At 38.7% G+C, this 26,920-nt stretch overlaps 1 protein-coding gene across 7 annotated transcripts in view; it reads left to right on the top strand.

Moving 5' to 3' along the window:
• The window catches only part of Mtus1 (microtubule associated scaffold protein 1), a 147,560-nt gene that overhangs the window by 101,793 nt on the left and 18,847 nt on the right, over positions 1–26,920 (top strand). For all 7 annotated transcript variants that reach the window (XM_077792687.1, XM_077792688.1, XM_077792690.1 and 4 more), the window contains 2 exons: positions 12,827–13,041; positions 20,944–21,010. In XM_077792687.1, coding sequence (XP_077648813.1) covers positions 12,827–13,041; positions 20,944–21,010 — 282 coding nt within the window. The remainder of the gene's footprint in view (positions 1–12,826; positions 13,042–20,943; positions 21,011–26,920) is intronic.

The raw sequence follows: 26,920 nt of genomic DNA, 5'->3' as shown, positions 1-26,920 counted from the left end.
AATGTTGTTACAATTCTATTAGAACCAGGGAATGGTAGGGACATTTTAAAAAATGATATAGAAAGAGTTGTGTGGAAGAAACATTTTAAAATTATGTAAAAAAATGTATTTCTACTTAACCCCCAATAAGAGTCTTAAGAGCTTATCCATATTATGTCATTTTAAGGTTGGAGAAATCCTCCCAGATATGTGTATATTGAAGCCATTGCATTTATTCTTAAATGATCTGAAGGCAGTAACTTGTTTGTATTCTTAGTAAAGGAAGAGGTGTTGGTTGCCTTAGTGGCAGTGCTGTTGACCTGGATTCCGAGAGTCCTGGGTCAGAGCTTTGGTTCTGCCAGTAACTAAGTGAATGGCCTTGATCACCTAACCTCACAAGGCTGCAAAATAAAGGACTGGAATTAAGATGTTTCCAGGGTCCCCTTAGCTTCAAATTCTCTGCATTTCCTGCCTATAGATTTTAAAACCCTGGTTATATCACCGCATCTAAAAATTCGTTTTTTCTAATTACCTCCTAAGCTCAGCTAATATTCTTCATTCATCTATTTAGTTCATGGCACCCTGTTTCTCCCCTCTCTGGTTATCAAACTTTATTTATCCACAGCCAATTGATCACAAGAATCTAAGACTTCATCCTCTAAAATCTCTTATTTGTTTTTACCCACTGGCACTACCCTGGTTCAGGCATTTAAATATTTGAAATTGCTCCTCTTATTAATAAAAATTGGGAAAAATATTGATAATTTCCTATCATCTGCCCTAATGTGGTCTGGGCTATCTCTGAAGGGTTTTATTTTTGTTCTGTGCCACCAGTCCTCCCTCAGCTTGTACACTGTCTTTTCACATTGCAGGACTAAAATCAGTCTCTCATAAATATCTGTCAGACGTTGTTCTATGTGCGTGGCACAAGACCAGGTCCCACATTGGCCCTGCCTCCACCCAGCCCATAGTTTAACAGGTGTCGTCAGACCTGGCAGGTGGGGCAGTGTAGTGGTAGGGTGTGGACCAGGCTCACAGGCAGCTCTCAGTAGGTGGAGCTACCCTCATCAAGGACTTCATAAAGAAGTCATGTCTTTTAAGTTGCCCCCTCGGGAATTAGCTGAGAAATGAAAAGTATTCCAGATGGAGAAAATAGCTTGTGATGGCCTGGAGGCGAGGGAGGGGGTGCCTCTTTCAAGGAAAAAAAAAAAAAAAAAAAAGGACTTGTATTTCCTGAGTAGAAAATCTGATGAGAAAGAGGGCATGGCGGGGACCGACACCCAGTCAGAACATGGGAGCTGGGCCCTTTGGTATATTGTTTTTGAGCAACACCATGGATGAAGTGTGTTGTTGGATACAGGTTAAATAGGGGTGAGAAGAGAAATAGAGAGTTTTTCAGGAGTCTCCTGTGATGTCAGGCATGGATGAAGATATCTGGAGCAGGGAAGTGCAGAAGAGATTTCACTGACTAGTCAGAGTGCTGGCATGATCTCTTGCTACAAGCATTAAGCTCGGTATATTTCAGAATTTTACCCAGCCTATTAGTTCCAACTTTATAATGAATCAGTATGGGGAAGAGAATTTTCTAAGTAGAAATAGTCATCACCACTTAGAATTCATTTTTTCTGTGAAGCTGGAAATACTTGTATTAATTATTATGAGCAGTGTCATTGGAACCTCAGAGTTAATGTTCTTTGACTTAAGTGAAGTCAATTTACTGCAGTAAGAAGTAAAAAATTCTTTTTGATGAGCTAGTGAGATTAAAAGTGATGGCAGAAGCAAAAAGGAGTGGTGGATGTGTATGTGTATTGAAGGGCAGAAGTGTTATTAGAACAAAATATTTTCATGTACTTAAAAGTAGTATTGAAGAGAAGCATTTTGACTGTATATTAGGATCAGGCAGAATGTGAATAAATTTGTTTAATTAGGATGAACTTCATCCAATTATATTCTTATATTTGGTATTCACTATTAAACTGTCAAGTAGAAGTAGGACTGCTTTTAGGTGCAAAAAACAGCTGAACCAAGAAATAGCTTATTTGTCTCACCTAAGAAAAAGGAATCACGTTCACTAGATCAGTAATGTCAGGATCAACATCTCTACTTTTTCCTCTTAGTCCTTTCCTCATGACTGTGGCCTCTTGATCTCACAATAGCTGCTTTGGACAGGAAGAAAAATATATAGGGATGGGGGTGATATCATGTCCCTTAAGCTTGCATCTCAGTGGTTAGCTCCCAGTCACATGGCTGTCTACCTGCAAGGGAGGCTGGGAAACAGAATGTTTTGACTTTTCTAGTCTCTCCAGTACTTGATGGGTATTTTATGGTTTCTGCCCCAGGGATGGTAAAAGTTATTTCTCAGAAGCCATTATTAGCCACTTGAAAATGAGGGGCAAATATTATTTAACAAGTCAAATCTTGCAACAGGTCTGTTTAAAATGAATTTTTTTGGTAATTACCTGTTTGTACTTATTTCAAGTAAATTTTGAAGCTGCTGTTTTCACAAATACTAATTAGAAAATTTGAAACATTTGACTTTGGTCACTTAAGTGAGTTTTTTTAATTATAAAACAATACATTGAGAAAAAAATGTTCTCAATTTTAGATGTGACTTATACAATTGATATTTTATTAATAGTGCATTTATGGTGGTTATTCTGTCCATGCACTATTAAGGTGGTAGTGACTAAATTTCAACTCTGTGTTTCTCTCACTACAAAATGAAGACATCAGTGAAGCTACATAGCTTCTTTGTATGTATTGCAATTTTTAAAAAAATTTTTTAGTTGTTTATGGACTCAGTGCTTTTATTTGTTTTTATGTGGTATTAGGATCGAACCTAGTGCCTTACACTTTTGAGGTAAGTGCTCTACCACTGAGCTACAACTCCAGCCTCTGTATTACAATTTGTAAAAAGATAAGATTTAATAATTTGTAGAACCCAAGTTCAAGAGTAACAGATAAAAGATGTAACCTTCCACCCCCTCTTTGTTATCTTGCTGTGAATCCAGATTCTTCTTTTTGGATTCCTTGGAAGCAGACTTGACAGTTTTCCTGGTCTCTTGACATACATAAGTGTAAGGGCAATTTAGTAAGATATGGTATTATAAATGGCATTATATTACAAACATTGCCATAGATTGACAGACGCCCCTGTAGCTATAGCTTTGCTATGATGTGAGGGTCTGCCTTTCCTAGTTACAGCATTCTAACTTAAAAAGCAGTTAAGTGTTAAATAACTTTTCATTATAAATAATATTTTGGTAAGTTTTTTAAAGGTTGAAGCTGGGCATGGTGATGCACTCCTATAATCTCAGTGACTCAGGAGGCTAAGGGAGGAGGATTGCAAGTTCAAGGCCAGTCTCGGCAATTTAGCAATACCCTAAGCAACTTGGTGGAATCCTTTAAAAAAAAAAAAATTAAAAGGGTCTGGGGATGTTGCTCGGTGGTAAAATACCCATGGGTTCAATCCCTAGTACTGAGTGGGGTAGGGGGAAGGTTGAAAGAGAGATAGCCAATACATCTTAATCTGACAGGTTTTAGATGGCTAAAAAATGTTTTACTGCACTGAGCTGTGTTTTAATGTATCTACATGCACACAAAAATGGAGATTAAACCATAAATTAAGGTTTGGATTTGGATTCAAGAGTATAGCAGTGTTTTTCATCAGGTAACAATAGAAGAATATGGTAAATTATACATAGGAAATGCTAACTTAATTAGAACAATTGAAATATTTCAGTAGGTTGAGTTTTCATTAATAGAGAATCATTCTGTATATAGAATAATATGTATTATACTTTTTGTTATCTCTAACACATATTTTGAAGCAATGGATATGATTTTACATATATTTAATGTTGAGTATTATCTTTCTGTATTTGTCTTAGGCAATACTGTGGGTTATTTTAGCACATTAGGATCCCTATAAACTGAGCAATTATATAACTTTGGGGAGGATCAAGACTAATGGAGCTTTCTCATGGGTGCAAGGTTTGCCTTTTTCCTATTGCTCACTAGTGACCTGAGATCTAGGCACTGCCCTCTTAACTGGTTAGTATTTTGAGAATGTTGTTTTCTTTTTGTTATTGTTTCTGTATGATAGCTATTTCTAATGTTGAATGTTTTAATTGGCTATTTTAATTTTGGTTCCTAAGATAGTCTGTTGTCTTTAATACACATTAATGAGGTTGTGGGTTTTTTTTTTTTCCCCTTTTAACCCATTTTGGAGTATTTGCCCCCCCCCCCACCTACCCACTCAGGTTATATATCTGCATGTGTCTTGGTTCAACCATGCTGCTTTGGGGGGGAGGTTCTGTTAGAAAAAAACATGATGGCAACATGTCTGGGAACATGGGGGTACCATATGTGTCTGTGGAGTTCTGACCCACGGGTTCTGGCCTTGTTGGCACTGTGGTGACACCACCTAAAATGTGAAATTCGGGAGAGACAATACTTGAAATCATAAAATAAAAAGGGCCCTGGAGGCAGTAATTGTAAGGAGAAAGGTCTTGAAGACTTCCCTTCTTGCTTTGGGACCAGTTCCTACTGGTGGTAACATTGTTTCTGGTACTGTATTCATCCGTGTGTTAAATTTAAAAGGATCCTTTTTTGATGCATGTTATTGCTGTTGGAATTTTTTTTAAAATATTTATTTTTTTCTAGTTATAGCTGGACACAATACCTTTATTTTATTTATTTATTATTACATGGTGCTGAGGATCGAACTCAGGGCCCCACACATTGCTAGGCAAGTGCTCTACTGCTGAGCCACAACCCTAGTCCTGTTGTTGAAATTTAAAAAAAAAAAAAACATGCTTGGTTTAGCCGGGCACAGTGGCGCATGTCTGTAATCCCAGTGGCTCAGGAGGCTGAGGCAGGAGGATCTCGAATTCAAAGCTGGCTAAGCAATTTAGCAAGGGCCTAAGCAACTTATTGAGATCCTGTCTCTAAGATATGAAAAAAGGGTTGGAGATGCGGCTCAGTGGTTAAGTGCCTCTGGGTTCAATCCCTGGCCCCCAAAATAAGTAAATAAATAAACAAATAATATGAAAAATGCTTGGCAAAAGCAGGCTTTATAATACTAAGCATGTTTTTAGGTATCTAATAAAATTGGTGAGCCCAAATGATCATTGAAACAAAGAACATAGATGTATAAGAAGGCTACTGTTGAATATTTTAGGGTGAGAAACCACAATTTGTATGATAATAAAGGGAAAAGCTAGGATGGGTAGCTACTATCTTATGAAATAGCAGTGTGTTGAACAACATATTGTTCTCTATAACTTGCACTGTTTTCTGAGAAAAGACCTATACAGTTTTTTTTTTTTTTTAATATTTATTTTTTAGTTCTCGGCAGACACAACATCTTTGTTGGTATGTGGTGCTGAGGATCGAACCCCGGCCGCACGCATGCCATGCGAGCGCGCTACCGCTTGAGCCACATCCCCAGCCCCCCTATACAGTTTAATATACAATGTGAATAAACATAACTCAATTATATGTTTCCTGATTTAAATTAAAATTCACGTTCTTAATGAAATTATTACGTTATTGGAATGAAAATACTTTGTCTTTGGAATATTTAATGTTAATATAAAATTCTAGGGCTGGGGATATAGCTCAGTTGGTAGAGTGCTTGCCTCACATGCACTAGGTCCTAGGTTCAATCCCCAGTGCCACCAAAATATATATATATCTATATCTATATATATATATATATATATATATATATATATATATATATATATATATAAAATTCTAACTAGCACATATTTCTTGTTGTTTTCTGCCTTACTGGTAAACATACCATTTAAACATACCTTTTAAGATGGAAACAAATCCAAAAAGTCAACACAGTAAGATGGACTTTAAGCTATTTAGAAAGCCATCTGATGGAGGGAGGCAGTGCCTTCTTCCAGTACTTCTGAAGGGAATGAATTTGTATTCTTCTTTTGATATTGCTAGTCTATTTTAGGTACGCAAGAACATGAGAATCTAGCTTTCTTCCTGCCAAGCTACATAGAAAATGTTTAAGATCAACTTTGGACTATTTGGGTTTCTTCCAAGAAAAATTTTACAAGCATAATTAACCCAAAACAGTAATTTTTACGTGAATTTGCCTTCTATTTTCTAATCTAATTTAGCTTTTAACACAAAAACAACAACAACAAAAAAGCAAAACTGTTAACACCTATAATATAGCTCATGGCAATAAATCCTACCAATATAGTAAAGTAAAAATGTAAATGATGATCTGGGGGTGTAGCTCAGTGATAGGGTGCTTGCCTAGCATGCCCTAGATTCAATCTCCAAGACAGAAAAAAAAAAAAAAAAACAACTAAGGACTCCTAAAGTCCCCTTTCTCCAAAGAATTTCTTGGTTGGGTAATTTTAAAACTCTAAACACTAGTACTTTCCTGAACCTGTATTGGTCCGTATTAAGCAAATACCACACCTACCTATGAATAGAAAAATGTTACATGTGTCTCCTAAATTATGATTACTAACTTTTCAGAACAAACAAATAACGAAAAGAACACTAGAAAGTTTCATATAAATTTAAGCTAATATTTATAACACAAATAATAATAAAAAATTTTTTGATAATGTTATACAAGTTACCATGGGTTCATTATTAAATTGCTACAACCTGAAAGTGAGTCTTCATATTTGTGGGTTAGAGGCCATCTACAAGACAATGGGAAATAAGGAGCCAATTGCACCTTGGAAAAATTGTATGACTGCTCATTAAATTTAGAAAGCAGGTAAGATTAAAATAGACTGTTTTTAGAGACTCAAGAGCAGAGCGTAGAGAATGTCCTAACACCTTCTTCAACACATCCCACCCCAAACTCTTTCCCCTCTCTGCCCTCGCCCTCATTCCTCTTGCTAATCTCCTCCTGATGTTATTTCCTAGCTGGAAACCTGTGACTCACCCTGGATGCCTCTTGATCCAGCTGGCCACGCAGTCCTCCTCTTCTCCCCCAGGAGCAAATTCCTCTTTTCCTGCCTGCTCTCAGTACCAGGGGCCCTGGAGTTTCTCTTCTGGGCCTCCCTCCCAGCCTCTCTGCTTCTGGTCTTGCTCCCTCAGATCTTCCTTTCCATGCCTCCAGGACCCCGCTCAGCATTCTCTGTTTCCTACAAGATAAAACCTTGCGTGGTGCAAATGCTGTCTTCCCTATTTATTTCCAGCAGTTTCATTTTACTTTAATTTTGGGATTTCTGCCTGTGTCATGATACCAGGGCATCCCCTGTGCCTTTGTGTTTGCTGGCTTTACCTGCCTGGAATGCCCTTACCCTGATTGTCCTCTGCCTGCCTGTCTGTCTGCCAAGTGTCCATAAAGGACTATGCCCCTGGGAACTCTGCCCCAGATCTAGGCATTTCCCTGCTAGTGCTCCCACCACACTATATAGATTAGTACCTATTTAGCAAATCATGTTGCCACTATTGGCATGTTTCTGTCTCTGCTAAACAGAGAGCAAGGACCAGTTTGGCTCATATTATCCTTAACTTCATGTAAATCCCATAGACACTTACAGAAAGAGCAGTAGATATTTGGGTGACCGTTTCATAGTTTGATGCTCCCTTTTATTAGAAAATATTTTCCAGTAATTCTCACTTTAATGCTTTGCTCTCATGAAGAATCCTGTGATAAACACCCATCATCAAATGCTAAGGAAACACTGATTGAAAGAAATTGTGTGTGGGTATCTCTATTGGGGCTTTTAGACACATAGGTTCAGATTAAGGCAGAAAGGAGTGAATTGGCTGTCTGTTCAGGCTGGTAGAGATTCATGACCTACATTTCATTAGACAACACTAGTTTTCAATGCAATATGTAGTGAAAGCACATATTACCCAGTGCCTGTCACCTTTGTACAAGGAGGTTGATGTTTGAAAGTTGAAGAGGATGACACTAGGAAAAATCTGTGTCAATAGGGTCCCAGGTATTGACCTGCTTCAGACGCAGCATTGCCCCCCACCACCACCATGCTGCCTCCTGGACCCTGAGGCACCAGAGCAGGTTCACCAGCACCTTATCAATGCTATCATGGTACATTTTGGTAAATAGTTGGTGAGTGAGTGAGTGGCTCAGTAAGTACAGAAACTAGTTAACATTATTGAATCCTGCGTTTAGTGTTGTGTTTCATGGAACCCAAGGCAAATTCTCTTAGTAGTCATGAGTCCAACCTGATTTTAATAACTTGGAAAACCAGCAGATTCAGTAAAAGTATGGCTTGTTTAGGATGGATGTGTCCTTCTCTATGACCCACCTGACTCTCTCAAAAAGTATCTGAAAAATGGGCCTGTTCCTCTTTGCCCAAGTACTTTCTTAAAGACAATAAACCAGTTCACTGGGTTAGTTTTACAATTGTTAAATTAAGGTTTCTGAGCAGAAAGAACAAAGATGGCAAAGAGTGTTGTTATTATTCAGCTGTTTCAGTTGAGCAAATGACTTTGATTCAAGTGTTTTTGTGATGGAGGTTTCAGTTTTCATTAGAATGAATCCCATGTAAAGTTGAATCGATTGTCTTGTTGAGAGAAATCTGAATTGATGTAGAAGTTAACATTTAATTTTAAGGTTTCTTATTAAATTGATTCTTTGAAATTGGAACATAATTACTATATATATATATATATATATATATATATATATATATATATAACAAAATGTTTTTTTTTAAAAAAAAATAGCTGCATTATCAAAATAGTCACATCCCAATAAATATGTAAGGGCATGTAAGCATAGAAGGGCAAAGTTTGGCTCATATTATCCTTAACTTCATGTAAATAACAGATCCCACAGTATTTAAGGGAAACCCGTGGCTTTTCAGTATTTTGAAGAATCCTACTTATATGAGTCTTTAGAGCTTTGAGCATCATCGGAGATTTCTGCATCATCTCTGATCTTCAGTTGAACCCGGAGTGAGGAGAGGGAAGGATATGCGAACTGGGTCATCAGCTGCCCCGTGGTACAGTTTTGTCCTTAGGGAGCACAGTTTGTGGAGCGGAAGATTGAGGTCACAGCATACTTTTCCAGCTCCAGGTAGAGGGCACTGTGGACAAACGAAGACATGTTCTCTTAGAATAATATGTCAGTGTGTTCTTTCTTCCTTAATTATAAATCTAGTCCAAGTCCCTAATAAAACCCATATTATTTAGAATCCTGTCTACTCCCCAAGAAGGATTCTGAACAGATTATATCTTCTTGATGGCTAAGTGTTAAATACAAAGTGCTCAAAATTCATTTAACCATTTTTTAAAAATAATGTTTACATTTTGATTTTATATTTAACTTTTGAGTAGGTAATACATTTACCCTGTGGTTTAAAAGTTTAAAAAAAAAAAGCTGTAGGACATCTTTTACCTCTCTGGTTCCTGTTCCCTGATCTCAAAAGTTAAACATTTTTAATATGTATTCTATAATATTTTTGTCATAAATTTATAAGCAAAAAAGCAAGAATCTTAGCATTTTCTCAAAAAATGTTAATATTAAAAAGTTCCTTCAGATTTTGTAAATAATTGTCATCTGGCAGTTTTAAAACTGATATTGTGTTAAATAATAATAGTTGAGAGAGAAATTCTAGAAAGAGAATCAGATGTTATTAAGAACTCAAGAAATGATAAAGCAATTATCAAAAATAAATGAATTTAAGCCTGGAGTGGTGGCACCTGCCTATAATCCCAGTGACTGGGGAGGCTGAGGCAGGAGGATTGCGAGTTCAAAGCAGCCTCAGCAAAAGTGAGGCGCTGAGCAACTCGGTGAGACCCTGTGTCTAAATAAAATAGAAAATAGGGCTGGGAATGTGGCTCAGTGGTCGAGTACCCCTGAGTTCAATCCCTGGTACAAAAAAAAAAAAAAAAAAAAAATTTTTTTTTTTTTTTTTGAGTGAGTATTGGTGGGACGCAGAACAATGATATCAGGAGAATGAACTTGTATCTAACCTGAATATACTAAAACAATATTTTGTTAAGTTTATTGCAAAAATTTTAATTTCTGTTTATATGATATTATGTCTATACCTAATCCACTTTCCAAAGCATGTGGGAACAGCTGAGACTTGCTTAAGAGGCCTGGAGGATTCTGACTAAAACAATCCCACAGAGGCTGTCTACACCTTGGGAAGTTCTTCTATATTCATGAGCCTTCCCTTCCCTACCTAGGTTACTGGAAGGATAAAAAGAGAGGGAAGCCAGGGTCATAGCACACACCTGTAGTCCTGGCTACTCAGGAAGCTGAGGTAGGAGGATCACTTGAGTCCAGTAGTTTGAGGCCAGCCTGGAAAACGTAGTAAGGCCCCCATTTCAAAAAAGAAAGGGAAAGTGAGAATACTGAACTGTAAAACACAATTATTATATATTATCGGGCAAATACAATTTCTTAGAACATTTAGGAAGTAACATAAAATAAAGAAACACTATTCTTAGATATTTTGACAGGTTGTTAAATATTTGGATTATGTTTAATTTATATAATAAGTGACTAATTTGTTCTTCTGGACTATAATATGACACTATCAGTTGGATATATTCTCCATCTGCTAGGAAAGTGGGTATTATTAATAAGCAACTTAATAACTATTATCAGTAATGAGGCACAATGGCACATACCAATCCCAAGTGTTATTATGCTCGAATTCGGGACCCCCAAAGACCACCAGAGACCCAAGATCGATGTAAGCAGCAAAGAGGTGTTTATTGCGAGCTAGCTCGGTCCTCCGTGCACACAGCCCAAGGTTTGCAGCAGTTTTATTCATTCTTTGGAGAGGGCAGGGACTTCACATACATCATAGCCTCTTTTAGCAAATCATCACACACCGCAGGAAAATCAAATAACAACTCTAAAACATGATTAGCACATTCACTGGCAGAAACAAGTTGGGTAGGGGTGATTGGTCAGTACAAAAGGGGTATTCGTTTGAACTGATTGGTTTAAGCCAAGAGGGGTGTGTGTGCTGAACTACAAGGTTTCCCAACATGTTATCAACCACCATAAACTACTGGGAGGGTCATCTGGCATCCCAGGTATTTCCCTGTCTCATGCTGATTGGTGGCTGCTACGGGGTTGCTACGGATCCCCACCTAACCTGACTGAGTCAGGGACACCTGGTGCAGCAGATCTCTCCTGTTATTTGTAGATAAACAACTTAGCAGGGTGGGAATGTGCCTAGGAGTGCTCTGTGGGTTTTTCCAAGGACAAAGGCCATGTCCCTTCTTTGGACAGGCTTTGCTCTGAGATAGAGGCTGGTTTTTCACAAGGACTTGGGAGGCTGAGGCAGGAGGATTGCAAACTTGAGACCAGCCTCAGTAATTTAGCTAGATCCTGTGTCAAAATAAAAAAGGGTGGGGATATAGCTCCATAATAATGCACCCTGGGTTATATCCCCAGTATCAAAAAAAAAAAAAAAAAGCCTATTACCAATAAAGAATTGTGGATAGTTTCCCCTTCTCTTCAAGTATTAATAAAACACAATGGATATTTTAGTATTTTAGAACTAAGGATTATTAAGTATTGATACAAATGTGAGTTGTTTAACCATGTACAGAAACCACAGAAAATAAGAGCCTTTTTTCTGATTTATACTTGAAAAGTATATTGAGTATATTTTGCCATTGGTTCTTGGAACATGAATACCAAGGTTGTGCTTTGTTTATTTTCCTTCAAACAATCACAGTAGTGGTTTGCTTCTCCCTGAAAAATTAGAGAAAATAATCACTGGCTGCTTCAAGTTGTCTTCAATTTGTTGACCACAAAATGCAGATGCCATGGAATGTCTGTCGGGCTAAGGAAACGTTTGTTTGTTTGGGTCTTTTTTTTTTCTTCAGATTTAGGTTTGTTTTGATCATTTGGCCTGTTTGTTTCAAGAAGCTAAGCTGCTTGCTTCCTGTTTTTCCAATTCTGTTAGATTATTTAAAGTGACTGGGACATTTGGAATGGTTCCAAACTGAACAGTTTTTCATTTAAAATAGAGTCATTCCCTGGGGCAGGATGGCATAGGAAGTGAAGAATCACTTAATGTGACATCTTAGGTGGATTTGTAGTGTTAGCAAGTGCTTTAAAAAAAAAATACCTCACCGCCCTTATTGCTGCTTGCTGGGGGAGGGGAGAATGAAGCTCGCCTTTTGTAGAAAACGGAATAGTATGGTCAAGCACATATCTCTTCTTAACAGTGGACTTAAAGGGGCAAAATGTGAGTAGATTTTCAATTAAGTGCTGACTTATTAAAGACTCAGAAATGGCACATCTGCGGTATAAATCTTTGAAATGACCGGGCCATCAGCACGGCAAGGGTGAGGCATTTGTACAAGACGTACAGGAGAAGGGAAAGATCTTTAAAGTCCAGTCATTTGTGTTTTGCTTTCAGCATATATAATCAGAATAGTAGTCACTATCAGATTTCTCTACCAATTTAACTGCAAATTGAAAGCTATGAAGCCAACATTATTTTCCACCCAACTTTCATGTTTCTCTGTTCTTCTGTTAATTTGTTCTTCTGGACTATAATATGACACTATAATATGACAAGAGTGAGGCATTTGTACAAAATGTACAGGAGAAGGAAAAGATCTTTAAAGTCTAGGTTGCTAGACGTATTTGTTTTATGTGCATAGTTCTCTGCTCCAAACTAATCTTTAAAAGTCAGCAACTGTAGCCTTAGTCTGCATTTACAAATTCTAAGCATCCAGATCTTTGATCAACCCCATTCTCATCCATATGCGTTCCTTGTGTAAACATCACATAAATGCATTTTTGTGGCTTATCGAGTTGTTTTTGAACCCATGTGTTGGTGATTAGAAAAGTTAACCTCACACATCCTTGTGCCTGTATTAATTCCTTTCACAGTTGAAAAGGGCAGACAAAAGAATCCCCGAAGTTCATGCATCCAGACACAGACATCTCCAGATGTACTGTCCTCGGAAAAAACACTGGAATTGGCTCGATATAAAACAAAATGTGAAAATCAGAGTGGATTTATCCTGCAGCTCAAACAGCTTCTTTCCTGTGGTAACGTCAAGTTTGAAGCCTTGACGGTTGTGATCCAGCACCTCCTGTCCGAGGTAAGGAAGGGTGGCCTCCACTCTGGGTCATCTTGCTCACTGAGGCAGGGGTGGGGCAAAATGGGGGAAGATTGGGGGCACATGCCCTTGTGAATATGCCTGAGTTAATGAGCGGAACTATCCAGTATAATTCCTCCAATTCTGCTTTTTAATTGATACCCGAGTTCCTCTCCTGAAATTTAGAATGGAAACATTTTCTTTGTATGTCCTTTTCTCCCCAGTCTCTTGATTAGGATGACAATATTCAAAAAAGATAATTGCCTGTGGTACTCTTAGTGCACCTATAATAGCATTAAGCGCCCCCTCCCAGTTCATTTTTTTTTGTCTAATTATATGCAGCTTTCCAATATCACACTTAATTTAATGCTTTCAAAAATGAGGTTGATTATGTTTATGGGTCAGATAACTCTTTTTGAGATAACTCCCAGAATCACATCTGGAGACTCTTCAAAGTTTCCATCCATTCCTAAAATAATCTGTGGTATGTCAGAAGCAAAGCAGATTTTCTTTGTTTACTTACTCTTCCCTGATATTCTTACAGGGATGTTAATTCAGGAACTGGTTAAAATTTATAGAGAAACCAAGTTTAAGTGAACATTTGTTAAGTGAACATTGCAGACATAGTTCTTCAGATATGTTTTAATCACAGTTTTAAAGGTGGATACCTTCCTTTCTCAAAAGAAGAAAACTGTTCAATTTCGTTCTGTAAGTCAGTTCAACGCAGTAAACCCATAGTGATCTTAATACAGAGGCCACTGTCATGCGGATGCCCACCTAGGGAGGGGACACAGAGGTGAATAAGACTTGGCCTGTGCCTTTGAAGAGCTACGAGACTAGATAACAGTTTAGACCAATATTTGATGAATATTTCGCAATTTTGTCTTTTATATAAATATGGATATTGGTTTTATTCAAATATATAATGTCCATATCAATATTAATTAAAAGCTATACAGATAAAGCTACTAAACATTACATATACGATATATTTTATGTGTATATGTGTGCGTGGGTGGGTGTGTGTTTTGCCTGAGATGCAGCCCAGGGCCTTGCACATGCTGAGCAGGCACTTTACCACTGAGCTGCATTCTCATCCTCGTGCGTGCGTGCGTGTGTGTGTGTGTGTGTGTGTACACATACGTGTGTATCTTTTGCCCCCTGAGGGGGAGGTAAAGACATTTACCTAGTTTTTTACTTATGGTAGTATATTGTGTTTTGGGTACTCTTTAATATGTAAGAAAGGAATTCAAGAATTAGTTTGTGTAACCAAGTTGGATAAATTAGGAACCACAGAGGGAACGTTTGGTTTTTCTATTCAGAGTTAAACTGGTGATTTCGTTTTTACTGCATCCAGCTTAACAGCACCATCTTCAACTCTTCTCTCCTTTATCTCCTACATAAGTCAGTCAGGAGGTCTTGTGAGCTCTCAACTCAGGGTTTGTCCCCTTCATCCCATCTTTGCCATTGCTACCAATTGTCCTCCTTGTTCAGCCCCCGAGCAACTAACTGTCCTCTTGGTTCTGATAGCAACTTCATAACCAGCCTTTATGCCTGTAAGCTTTCTCCCCTGTAATCTCTCCCGAACACTACTCCCAACTTCATTGTTCCAAAGCTTTCCATTCTGCTGATTAAATCCCCCGGCGTATCTCCATTGTCTACAACTGATCTGGCCAATAGGATAGCCTCTAGGAGGCCATTGAGCATTTGTAATGTAATCAATCTGAGTTGAGATGTGTGGTGAATACATATGGATTTTTAAAACTTAGAATGAAGTGAAAGGACCTAAAATGCCTCATTATTAATTTTTATAGTGACTGTCAAAATGGTATTGATAAATATATATTCAGATTGAGTAAAATATCATCTGTTTAAATTTTTTAAAGATGTGGCTTCTAGAAAATTTTAAATTACACAGCACATCATATTTGTTTTGGAAAACTGGTTTACAAGTTGGAATGTAAGGTTATCTATAATTTATTACCAGCTGCCATATATATATATATATAAATATATATATTAAATATATATACTTAAATATATATTTACTTATTTTAGTTATAATGGACACAATATCTTTATTTTTATTTATTTGTTTTTATGTGGTGCTGAGGATGGAACCCAGGGCCTCACATGTGCAAGGCAAGAGCTTTACCATTGAGCTACAACCCCAGCCCACCAGCTGCCCTCTTAATGTAAGCCTCGCAGTGCCAGTGCTCAGCAGCATACTAGGAAAATGGAGGAAAAGTGAGAGGGATTTAACATTTGTTGAAAATTTTCTAAGATACCAGATATTCTTTCTTACCTTATTAAATCATCATCAAAATCACAGTAAGTTGGAATTTACAGTCAAGAAAACTAAGGAATAGAGTTGTGAAGTAATATCAGACAGTAAGCAAGAGGAGGACCAGGACTTAAACTTATGGCTAGGACTTTATGAACTGAAAATGTCCTATCCCTTTTCGTCCTTGGTTTAAATACTCTTCCTGGGTGGCTACTCTCCCTCTGAAACCTTCTCACATGTTCAGGACTTTTTTTTTTTTTTCCTTAACAACATTCTCATATCACCATCTGCATTTAATTTATAGAATTTTTTATGCAAACAACCAAAGTAAAAATGCAAATTAAGTGAAGAAGGCCATGCTGTCTTCCAGGTCCCTCAGAGGCCCAGGAGTGATTCGAGATGAAAGACAGGACTCTGCTTTTCAGGCATCTTCTCAAGCCCCAAGTTTCGCTCCCTTGTGATATGAACCTTCTCCATTATATTCGATCTAAAGTTTTTTAAAATCCTTTTTTTTTTTCTTATAAAACCTAGCTCTTAAACACAAGCCAAATAATTTATCAGGTACTCAGTTGTGGAAAGAGCAGATCCAACACTAGATTAAAAATTCACTGGGTTGGGCCTACAGAGAAATGCTTGGATAGTCCATAACCATGAGTGAGTTCCAAGGATGTTTTTACCATATATGAATTTCGCTCACACCTAAATGTGGGTCCTGACACCTATGTAACTGTGACTCTACTGAACAAAGCTCAGGAGTTCCCTCTATAGTGAAGACTCCTCAGCCTTCTAGTTGTCTATTCAGCTCACCCTCTAGATTCCAGCAGCATTTCTACTTCCCTTTGGTTCTTTGTATTTAGTTTTCCAGTTAGTGCTTTTTAAGATAGGAAGCTTACCGAGAGCAGGATCTGACTCTAGTTCATTATTAGTTACCCACCCAGCAGCTGGGATAGACAGTGTATTTGTGAATGAAGTAATGAATGAGGAGTATGGAATCCCAGATGGAGGATACACAGGAAATTTTCATGTAAATGTCCTTTGTTCCTTCTTTCTTCATACTCAGTCAGCAAATATTTACTGATTGCCTAATATGTACAGGTACTGTTATAAAACAGTTGGAAAGACATAGCCAGAGGGAAAGTTAAGCAACTAAAAAAAAAAAAAAAAATCCCTTCACCCTGTAGATTGTGTGTGTGCATACACATATGTTGTGTGTGTATATATAAATATGTATGAATATGTATGTACAAATATATATATTTATATGTATAAATATGTGTGTGTACGTATATGTGCACATATATATCTTGCAATTACTAATCTTTTCTAAATGATTTTGAAGCATTGGGTTATGGGTAAAAAGGGTTGATTATACTGAGTCCCAGAACTATCTCTTATCCTTCTGTTGCAAGTGTATTCAACAATGCAGACACATTCCATCACACCTTCGTTAGAAGTTCTAATCAATGTCTCATCATTCTGGAAACTTATGTTACACCCTCTGTTTCTCAGAATACACACCATTATCTTCAGTGTGTTCTCATTCTTGGTTCATCCTGGAATGGTTGTACAGTATCCTACACTGACAGCCAAAGCCAACAAGATTGTGATGGTAGTATTCCCAGTGTCTTTTTAAAAGGGTCTGTGTAGGTTTCTGGGTAAACCTAGAGAAGAGTGAATTCTACCCCTCCCCACAATCTCTTATTTTAAGTGCCTTCAAATTTAGCCTAGACTAGTAACTAAACAAAGATGAATCTTGAGTGATGCTAGGAGTCTACTTTAAGTAAAATTGCCTCAGATTAAAAAAAAAAAAAAAAAAAAAGTAGCCATACTGACAAATTCACTGTGTGGCCCTTGGGGAGGTCAGACATGGCCACATCAGAGCTGTCTGATGTGGGCTTTTTTTTTTTTTTTTTCCTTCCTGCAAGATCCTGTGCTTTTGATACTCCTCAGTAGCTAGCAGAATTCAGGCACACTGATGGGACCACAGCCAGACACTAAGTGCCTGTGTCCCAGGGACCCTTAATTAAATTATGGTGAATCCATATTTTTTCTTGGAGCATTTCATATGTTTAATGCATGAGTATAAAAGCATTTTTTTCTATCCAGATTCCCCCTTTAGTTTTTTTCCACTGTGTGTGTGTGTGTGTGTGTGTGTGTGTGTGTATGTGTCTGCTGTTACAGTAACAAGAGAATTAAATAAACCTGTTATCTGGAGTTCATTAGCTAAGACGTAAGCACTGATCTGGGAATATCTGAAGAAAAACAGTGAATCAGAATCTGACAAAATATATTTTATCATCAGCAAGTAAAGGATGAATACATTTAAAGGGCAAGCTACCAAGGAAGTCGGGCAGAAATGAACACATTTTTTGTGTCTGTTATGGTATGGGCCCTGTGTTTGGCATTTCACATAAATATCATATTTAAAGCCTTCAGTTTTTCCATTATCCTGTACTGCTTCCCCTCAGATGAGGTCATCTGTTTTGATTGATAACCAAAGAGTTGGGCCTGGACATTTTAGTTCCACCCAGGACCCAGGAGCCTTGAAGGCAAAGACCTTAAATTTCTCACATTTTTTTTTTAAAGCATGTGCTATGAAAAATGCTTAGCTAATTGGTAATGAGTAACAACTTGCCAACCAATTCAGAAGCACATTTGGGGTAGGGGATGGTGTCTCTGCTGACTGGCATTTAGCCTTCCCAGAAGGTTTCTGTAACAGGTAAAGAAGGTCAGGCATCCAGAGAGGGTGCCACCACGTGTGACTCATCAGTCAGGGTCACTCCAGGTGAATTGGGTTGGCACTGAGACAGAGAAAATATCTTTTTCTTGGGGTTCAGCGATGTCTCATTGGCCCCAGCTCCCACAAGGGAAGCAAGAGAGGAGGACAAGAGCGACAGCGAGCATGCCTTAAGCCATATTATTGAGGGGAAGACACTCAAGAAAGTTCCACCCAAATGAGGCAAGGGATTGAGTTCAGGGGGGTGTAGCCCAGGCTCACTGGGCGATGCCCACTCCCAGAGCTTCATTCCCCTGCCTGACTGCTTCAGGATCACTTGTGGTATCTAATAAAGCTGTCTTCTGATTTTGAAATTGGTTCATGTCAGTTCATGGGTATAATGCCCAAGAGTAATGAGAAAAAACTTTGCAGCTAATTCTGAAATTTACAAAAGACCCTTGTCTCCCACATGTCTGCCAGATTTCTTGGGTCATGTGGAAAAAAACAAAAGTACTTTTGAGGAAGCAAATCCTGGAACTCTTGTGATTAGGTATCATTCCACAGTCTGTGAAGACTCTACAACGTTTAATAGTAACTATGTATTTCTCTTTCTTAATAAATATAATCAGGGACAAAACGTACTACCGTTTATCCAAAGTAGATTACCCAACAAAATTAAGGCTGAAATTGAGATTAAGAACATATTTTTAAAATTATATATACATTTTAAATTATTTCTTCCATTATTATCCCAGTTGATTGCTTTCCTAACAATTACTTTTTTATTTGCAGTGCTGGGGATTGAACTCTAGTGCTAGGCAAGCCCTCTGCCACTGAGCTACACCCACAGCCCTATTTATTATTTTTAAAACTTGGAATCACTGATTGGTTATTTCAAAATAATACCACATTTTTAAAAATTCAGGCATTTAGGATCCCGTTAAGGCTAAAATGTTCTCAATGAATAAAATGTTTCTTCAGTCTTGGTCACTGTTATCCATTCATAGGAGTGTTAATTTCCTTAACTGTGTTGTGAGAGACTAGTGCAAAATAAAAGTAATAAAATAGAAATGACCTCAAAATCTTGAATCTGCACACTTTAAACTCATATTGTGCACATGTACAAGAATGTAACAATAAATCCCACTGTTATGTATAATGCAACAATAGAAAAAGAGGAAAAAAATTCATCAATGGTCTGTGTCCTATGTAATCAAATCAAATTTTGAGAGAAACCCCATTCATTTTACAACATCATGTAAAATTCTACAGCACAACATGGCCCCTTTCATTGCCCTTCACCTAGTTCATAACCTCATTTAGTTTATGGGTTTTGAGGAACAGGTTTCCCTTCTTTATTAGCAAGTGTGATAATCTAATGACCTCAATTAGAGAGGGGAGTAACGAGGCTCACAAATCTAAAAATAACTCCATTATCCATGCAGAAGGGTCAGTTTTTGTTTCCACCATCCCAGCTGATATTTAAGTAAGTGGCAATCGATCAGTCTAATGTCTGGCTCTCGTTTTTCATAAATGAAGGGCTGTGGCTTTAAGTAATCACAGGCTGCTTGTGCCAAAGGCAGAAGCTGCAGTATCAGCTTCTGTGGGGAGAGAGGAGTCTGAGGCATACGGTAACCTGCAGGACGTTCAGGAAGGCCACCAGGGCCAATGGCGCTCCTCCTGGTAGAGCTTTGAATGTAGGCAGGCCCGACTGGTGGGTGGCACAGCCACCTGTGCACTTCTTGGACAGTGCAGGGGGTGGGGAGTTGGAGACAGAAGCTGGAAAATGGGCTGCCCCAGCAGCAAAATGTGCCTCTATTCTCCATGTGCAGCAACAAGGGTAATTAGTATTTGTTTATAGTGCTTTTCTGGAAGAATGTCAGGGACTAGGGCAGAGGGTGTCTGGAATCGGGGAAATGCTTTGAATGACAAGCAACTCTTGCCTGCAAAGGCTGGATCTTATGATCTCTGCAATACTGCAATCAAGATGCGGTGGGAGCTACCTCTGGGGCGATCCTAGCGAGGGCATTTTCACAGAGCTTGGAAATTGTACGTCTTCCTTAGTTACGCCCTGATAGTAGGGAATCCACCTTGTAAGGAACTGTGTCTGATGACTGTGTGTAAGTATGTGTGGCTCTGTGACTGGTGCGAGTTGCTGCGGGGAATTTAAAAATTATTCTGTATATCGCAAAGTTGATCGTTGCCTTTTTAATGCTGAAACAGCTGCCTGTTTCTTTTGCTTCGTTTCTTTAACATCTATTTAGAATTATAGCTGCTCTAAGATATAATAATCTTTCAAAACTCGTGTGTAGCTGGATAAATTCAATTTTAGTTTGTCTTTAAATGCTTACTTTTTTGTTGTTGTAGCTTTTTAACAAACTTTTTTTTTTTTTTTTGGTCTCATTTAGAAGTAAAGGATTGCCCTTGTAACAAAACTTTTTTATTTGTAAATATAGGACAAAGTATATATAAATGCCTATGTTTAGAACATTAAATATTTATCTTAAACTGATTAGGCCTTTTATTGCCCGTGGGAAGGAGAATGTGTTTTCTCCTAAGTACAGTATGCATTAGCTGAAAGGCTGTATGGATCAGCCCAGAAGCATTGACTCTAAGCAAATATTTTTTTAAATGAGCAATTCAGTTAGTTCCTCAAAGGAAAGTTTCACGAGAACCTGAGAAAATACAGATTTTTAAAACACGAATTTCCTTTACAACTAACGACATCTCTGTGTGTGTGTGTGTGTGTGTGTGTGTGTTTTAAACAACACACACAGTTTAGCTGAAATGATTCACATCTTGGCTTCCCGATCTTGGGTCTCGTTTTCCTAGTGATAACAAATGTGTACCTTACTGAAAAGGACCCTCTTGAAAACATTAGTAACTTGATGTGTGTTTTCCACAGCGGGAGGAAGCACTGAAACAACACAAAACCCTATCTCAAGAACTTGTGAACCTCAGGGGAGAGCTAGGTAAGAGCCTCTTTTTTCTTTTTTTTTTTCTTTTTCTTTTTTTGTGGTGGTGTTACATTGTATGGGGTGAGGGGAAGGTTGGAGAATTTGGACTTCCTGTCTGCATGGTGTCTGGAGTTGCATGCTGGCGGTTGTCAGCTCTCCCACTCCAGTATCTGTGCAAACACTTACTATCGACATTTCTTTTGAATCTTGGCAGCTTGACCTCAAGTTCACAGAATTCCTGGCACTGATCTCACTAAAGCCTAGCAGAGCCTCTGATGACCAAAACATGTCTCTTGCTGAAGAGAGAGAGAGAGAGACAGAATAATTTTTTTAATCGCTTGAATTCCCGTTAAATAATTCCATCATCTTTTTTTTTTTCCTTTTTCTGAACCACTTTTCATATGAAAGAACATTGAGGAAATTCCCTTTGATAACAGCAATTACATTACACTTCCTAAGGATGGCTTGTGAGTAGTGAGTTTACAGTTAAAAGGATGCTGCTTGTCAGGACCATCCATCTGAAAAAGGCATATTCTATTTTGATCTTAGGATTTGGATAGTGCTAAGGGTGAATAATTGCCCAACTCCACAGGGAGCCATGTCTGAATGGCTCAGCACCCACTCCTGCTGTTCAAGGCAAGACTATTTTAGTTCAGGTCTGTCCTAGAGGTCCTCAGGGTTCATGGGATAGAGACAATACTGCCTTTTCTGCCTCGGCTACTATGTAAGAGTGAGCTGGGCTGCTTAGGGATCCCCTGTTTGTGGGGCTCCTCAGCCTAGAGAACTGGCTTCCTACTTTAGCGCCAATCATGCCTGGAGCTGTCCATCCAAAAGCTGCCTTCCTTGCCCTTCGTAGTTTTCTGTGTGTGCCAGCAGTCGTCTCCACTGGAAGCATGGGTAGGTATGAGTATAAGTAATGCAAAGGTAACAGCTAGAAGAGCAAATTATGCTCATCCAGATATAAGAGAATCTGCCCGTTTCTCTTTGGAAAAGACCAGAGTTTAAGCATTGCCAGTCTAATTTGCTGAACCGAAACTCTTTGAAACAACCACTGTCACCACGCCAAGTCTCCAACCAGGACAAGAATTGAAGGGCAGAGCCTAGAGGGTCAAGACTTGCTCTTCATGTTACTTTTCTCTTTCCACCCTCCAAGAGGAGGGAGGACAAACTCCTGGCTAACTCCCTGGATCATAGTATCTGGCCAGAGCAACAGTCTTGACCTTGTTTTAGGCTGTGTACATGAAGTACCCTTTATGGGAAAGTAATTTTAAGACAAATGAAACTTCAGAACCCCAAAGACTTGACAGTTCTCGTGAAAGCATTCAGGGAAACCACAGCTGAGAGGCGTTTCTGAGGGCTTCCTGCCATGTTACCTGACTGCTGCCCTTTTGCTTACACAGATGGCCACCTTAATTTGCATTTGTGCCTTAAATAATGTAATGGATACAGAGTTAGAACATCAGGAAAGAGGCCTTTCTGTGTGTTTAGCATTCATTGTACCCCAGTGAAGGTGGAGCTGAGCCTACCTAGTGTTTCACATTTCAACCTCTCTTTAAGGCAAGGAGGAACAAGAACGGAACACTGTGCTCATTCACTCTTCTTGAATTGGGGATCCTCTTTTTGCCTTTTAGTGGATGGCACAATTAAGCAATTTAAACTGGGGTGCAGTACTCGACACCTCCAGTCAATCACATCGTCACGAAGTAGCCATCAGTTTGTACCCACTCTCACCTTCCATCTGTAATTGGGAGAGAGTGTCCGGGTGTGCTGTTCCTCTGCTGCCAGAGTGTCGGGATGCAGTGGGTAGCCTGGCCATATCCTCCTGTCACCCAAGGTCCATCTCTGGGAATGTGTCATTGCTGCTGTTGAATCCAGCAAAACTGCTCAAGTAGCAGCATAAAGAATTTGGAAAATGTTTGGTTCCGTCAGGGAAGAGAAGATAATCCCTTAAACACTTGTGATAAACTGTCCAGGAAGAACATCTCAGAGCACACAGTTGGATTGTTGGTTTTAGCCTGAACTGAGATGGAAAATGATAGGTTTACATAACAGAGCTTAAAGCTTGTTTTAAATTTTGAGGCAGTTGAGAAGAGCACCAAGCAAGGACTGTGTCGTCACGTGTCCTTGTTCAAATCCGTAGTAGCTGAGTGACCTAGAGCAAGTCACGTCTGTCCCTGCTGTCCCAGTTTCATTCTCTGTAAAATGGCAGTAGTGATTGTCTGCCCTGAGGGTGGTTATGAGAATCACAGGGGGTAATGATACTTTGTAAAGTGTCTCCCACCAAGTGTTAACTGCCATTAAATAATAGGTATTGAGATATACGCAGTTTTCCAGCTGGGTAGTGATTGACCGCATTTGCCATTTTGTAAGGGCATAAACCATACTGTAGGTAGGAATAGTAATTAGATGAAATGTTATCAGAAATACCTCAGGACAGGCTCCTTAGACTCCTGATGGTGGAGTTTAATGTGTGGAGATAGTAGCTTGGCAGTTTGTCCTTCCAATTCTTAGACATTACCTGACTTCTTTGAGTACAGATTCTTTGTTGGTGATATGAAAGTTGATATTTTTCTGGCCTATTGTATAGCATGAATAAAATAGTAACATATAAGAAACAATGGCATAGCACCTGGCCCATGACAGGAAACTGAAGAAGAGAGAGCTGCCATCATCCTCATCAGCTCAGTATCCACCGTTCCCTCCAAGATGATGTGAGGTCATTGGTGTCGCTCTCCAACAGGGAGAATTTTCTTTACTTTCTCTATGAAAACAGAGACCAGGTTCCCAAACTACTATGCACTGCAGAGAATAAAGACAACTCATAAACTGAGAGGCACTGAAGCCCAAGTAGAGCTGTGCTTTTGACCTTGAGAATCTAATGCCTCCTCTTGTCCCCACCAAGCTAAGGTAGCTTCCCTCCACCGCAGCCTGCATGTTTCTGCCATCTGAGCTACACACCTTCATGGAATGATTGGCTATTGGCTATTTGCTTCTGCAATAACTCTTCAAAAAAGCTCAGAAAGAAACTGTGGAGCTCCCCTCATTCCAGCGACCCCTTGAGATTTTACACCAATGTCTCTGCTCTATCTTGTGTTCTCCTAGTATATTCAAACAGTAGAGCCCTAAATTATATAGATTCTTTCCTGCTTCCTGCAAGGGGTGGGGGTGGGGGTTATAATATGCTTCACATTTTCCTGAGTAATTGATAAATATTATTGGCATTTGAGGTTTTAAAGCTCCTTTATTATTTAAGAAACTTATATGAAAACAAAATTTTTAATCAAGAAGAAAATAGCCCCTAGTTCCACTATCCAACTATAACTTTTATATTTGCATAATTCCTTGTTTTTGTTTAGATGAATATATACAGCTTTGTGCTCTGGTTTTAAAATTTAGGTATAATTTACATACAGCAGCATTTCTGTTATTCTGTCCAACTTGATAAACATATTCTCATATAACCTATATCCTTGTCAAGACATAGAACAGTTCTGTGATCCCAGGAAATCCCTTGTGCCCTATTTCAGGGGGACCACCCCATCCTTCAGAAGCAAATACTTATTTTTTATCAACATAGGTTAGTGCTGTCTCTTCTAGAATTTCAGGTGAACGAAAATACATAGTATGCTCATTTTTTTGTGTCAGGCTTCATTCATACAGTATCATGTTTTTAAGATGCATCCCTATTACTGTGTGTATCCTCTGGTCTTCTTAACTTAACAGGTGCAGTATTTTTCCATTTTTGCCTGATAAACCTGCATTTACCTGTTATATAGCCTTGCAGTCAGTGGGTTTCCTCATCCATTCCCTTGGTTTCACCTCCATGCTACACAACCATGACTCACAGGTGTATTCTCCTAGCCCTTTCCTTCCTAAGCTGTAGGTGGTGTTCTTCCTCTAGGGCTGCCTCTAGGTGAGCCAGTCCACTGTGATTAAACCTTCTTAGGCTTCCAGATTCTCCGCAGTCTTTCCTCACTCAGACCCATTCCTCACTCGGCCTGTGGTGACATTGCTGATTCACTTTCCACCCAAGCTAATGAATGATCACCCTCCTTTCCCCATGCTCTGCCCGTGTGGCAGTCTGAGTCCTAAGTACTACATCCTTCCCTAGCGTTCCGGCTGCCACTGTTCTAATATAAGCTCCATAGTTTCTTATCTAGATGATACTGCAGTGGCCGCCCAACAGGTTGCCTTGCCTCTAGGCCCCCAGCTCTCTTCCTCACATGCTGCTCTTTCTCCTTTCCAGGCCCTGGCCCGGGTTTACTCGACCTCTGTCCACTGCTCCTGCACGTGTTGCCCTCTCTGCCTGCGGTGCTTCCTCCTCTTTCTACCACCCTTCTATTCTTGCCTCATCGTTTGCTCGTGTTTTAAGTCCCAGCTAAAATACCTCGTCTTCAGGGGGGTTTCGCCCAAATCTTTTATGCAAGTGAATTTCACTTTTCCTATGCCCTTCAGGGTGCTTTATCCACACGGAAGACTCTGTTCTGACAGTTGTTTGTTTATAGATCTCTTCTCGCCGTCCAGAACTATGAGCTCTTCAAAGGCAAGGTCACTATCTCCTTCATTTTTTTGTAGTTCTACCACCTTGTGCCTGGCACATACCCAGTACCTAGACCGTAGTGAATGAGGGGATTTTGTTACTGAGGATGGGAGCTAGGGAAAGGGGGTTTTCTCTTTTTGGTACACAAACACTTGATGGGTTTTGTGCACAAATGTTTTCTTAGGAATTGTTTGGAGAGCTACATTTGTGTCTTTAGGAGTGAATAATAATAAAGGTAAAATATAATTTTCTTGGACACATTGTGTCTGATAATCCCAGTTAATTAGCGGATCATTTTGAATAGTTAAATTTAATGGTCTACACCCACAGCAGATATTTTGCCTCAGAGAGAGGGTAAATGTGTCATCCTGATTCTTTCTAGAGCTGTGCTGAATGAAAACTGGTGTATAGAGGGCCATCATTATGATCTATTAGGGGTTTCTGTTGTTCTTTAAAGTCAGTCCTTGGGATCACATGTTTTCATCTATTTCAATAGAGAAAGGTATTTTGCATTCCAAATTATTTTTCAGCCATAAGAACTAACAGCTTAACTAACTCTCACGTAATTTTATGTTAGTCCTACTTGTTTCTGTTTTATGAACCAAATGAAGGCTCTAACCCTTAGTTCATTAAACACTTCTATAATTCCCATAGTATGTAAAAGATTAGTTGATTTTGCCCTCTGTGTAAAAGTTATGAGATGGGTATGGCTGCAACATTTATTATTTATTCCTAAAAAGCAATGTTTAGCTCTATAAGTAGTTTGCATTTTATAAAAAGAAAACAAAACTCCAACAAAGTGAGTCCTTTCCTAAGGCCAAATTGCTCAGAAGCAAAGCATTTGGATTAAAAACCCAAGTCAATCGCAACAGGAAAACTTCATGAAAAACATTGGAAAATCCTTTGAAATAAACGCTAGTTTGCATTGAACTTTTGGAACTTTTTCTTCTGATAGAAAGTTTAAGAAGTACAGTATTATTAGAATGTCTTGTTATCTACTTTTAAAAAGTAAGTTGTCAAAAGTAGTAAACAGATCAACACTTAACCTAGTGGCTCTGAACTTCAGACTAGCTCACACCCCATGGAATGTGTTAATTCTTTCCCTGTCCTAGTTCTGGCTATACGTTTGGTTTAACAAGGTTGTGAACTTAAAAATTTAAAAACTCTTCATATAGCTAAGTCAGTTTTGTGTTACAGAATTACAGAAGTGATTTTTTTTTTAAAGTAGACTTTAATGAAATGTCTATCAGCGAAATGAAAACCAAGTATACACCAAGCAGAGTACTTTATCTGGCTGAGTTGAAGATGGAGTTGATAGATACCTCAAATTTAGCTCATTCTTATCTATATCTGTCCTAAGTTTGGACTTTGGCCAGCCACATTTA

Source organism: Urocitellus parryii, chromosome 14 (genome assembly GCF_045843805.1).
Source record: "Urocitellus parryii isolate mUroPar1 chromosome 14, mUroPar1.hap1, whole genome shotgun sequence".
Taxonomy (NCBI): Eukaryota; Metazoa; Chordata; class Mammalia; order Rodentia; family Sciuridae; genus Urocitellus; species Urocitellus parryii.
Note: the sequence above shows the minus strand (reverse complement) of the source record. Positions and strands in the feature narration are given on the sequence as shown.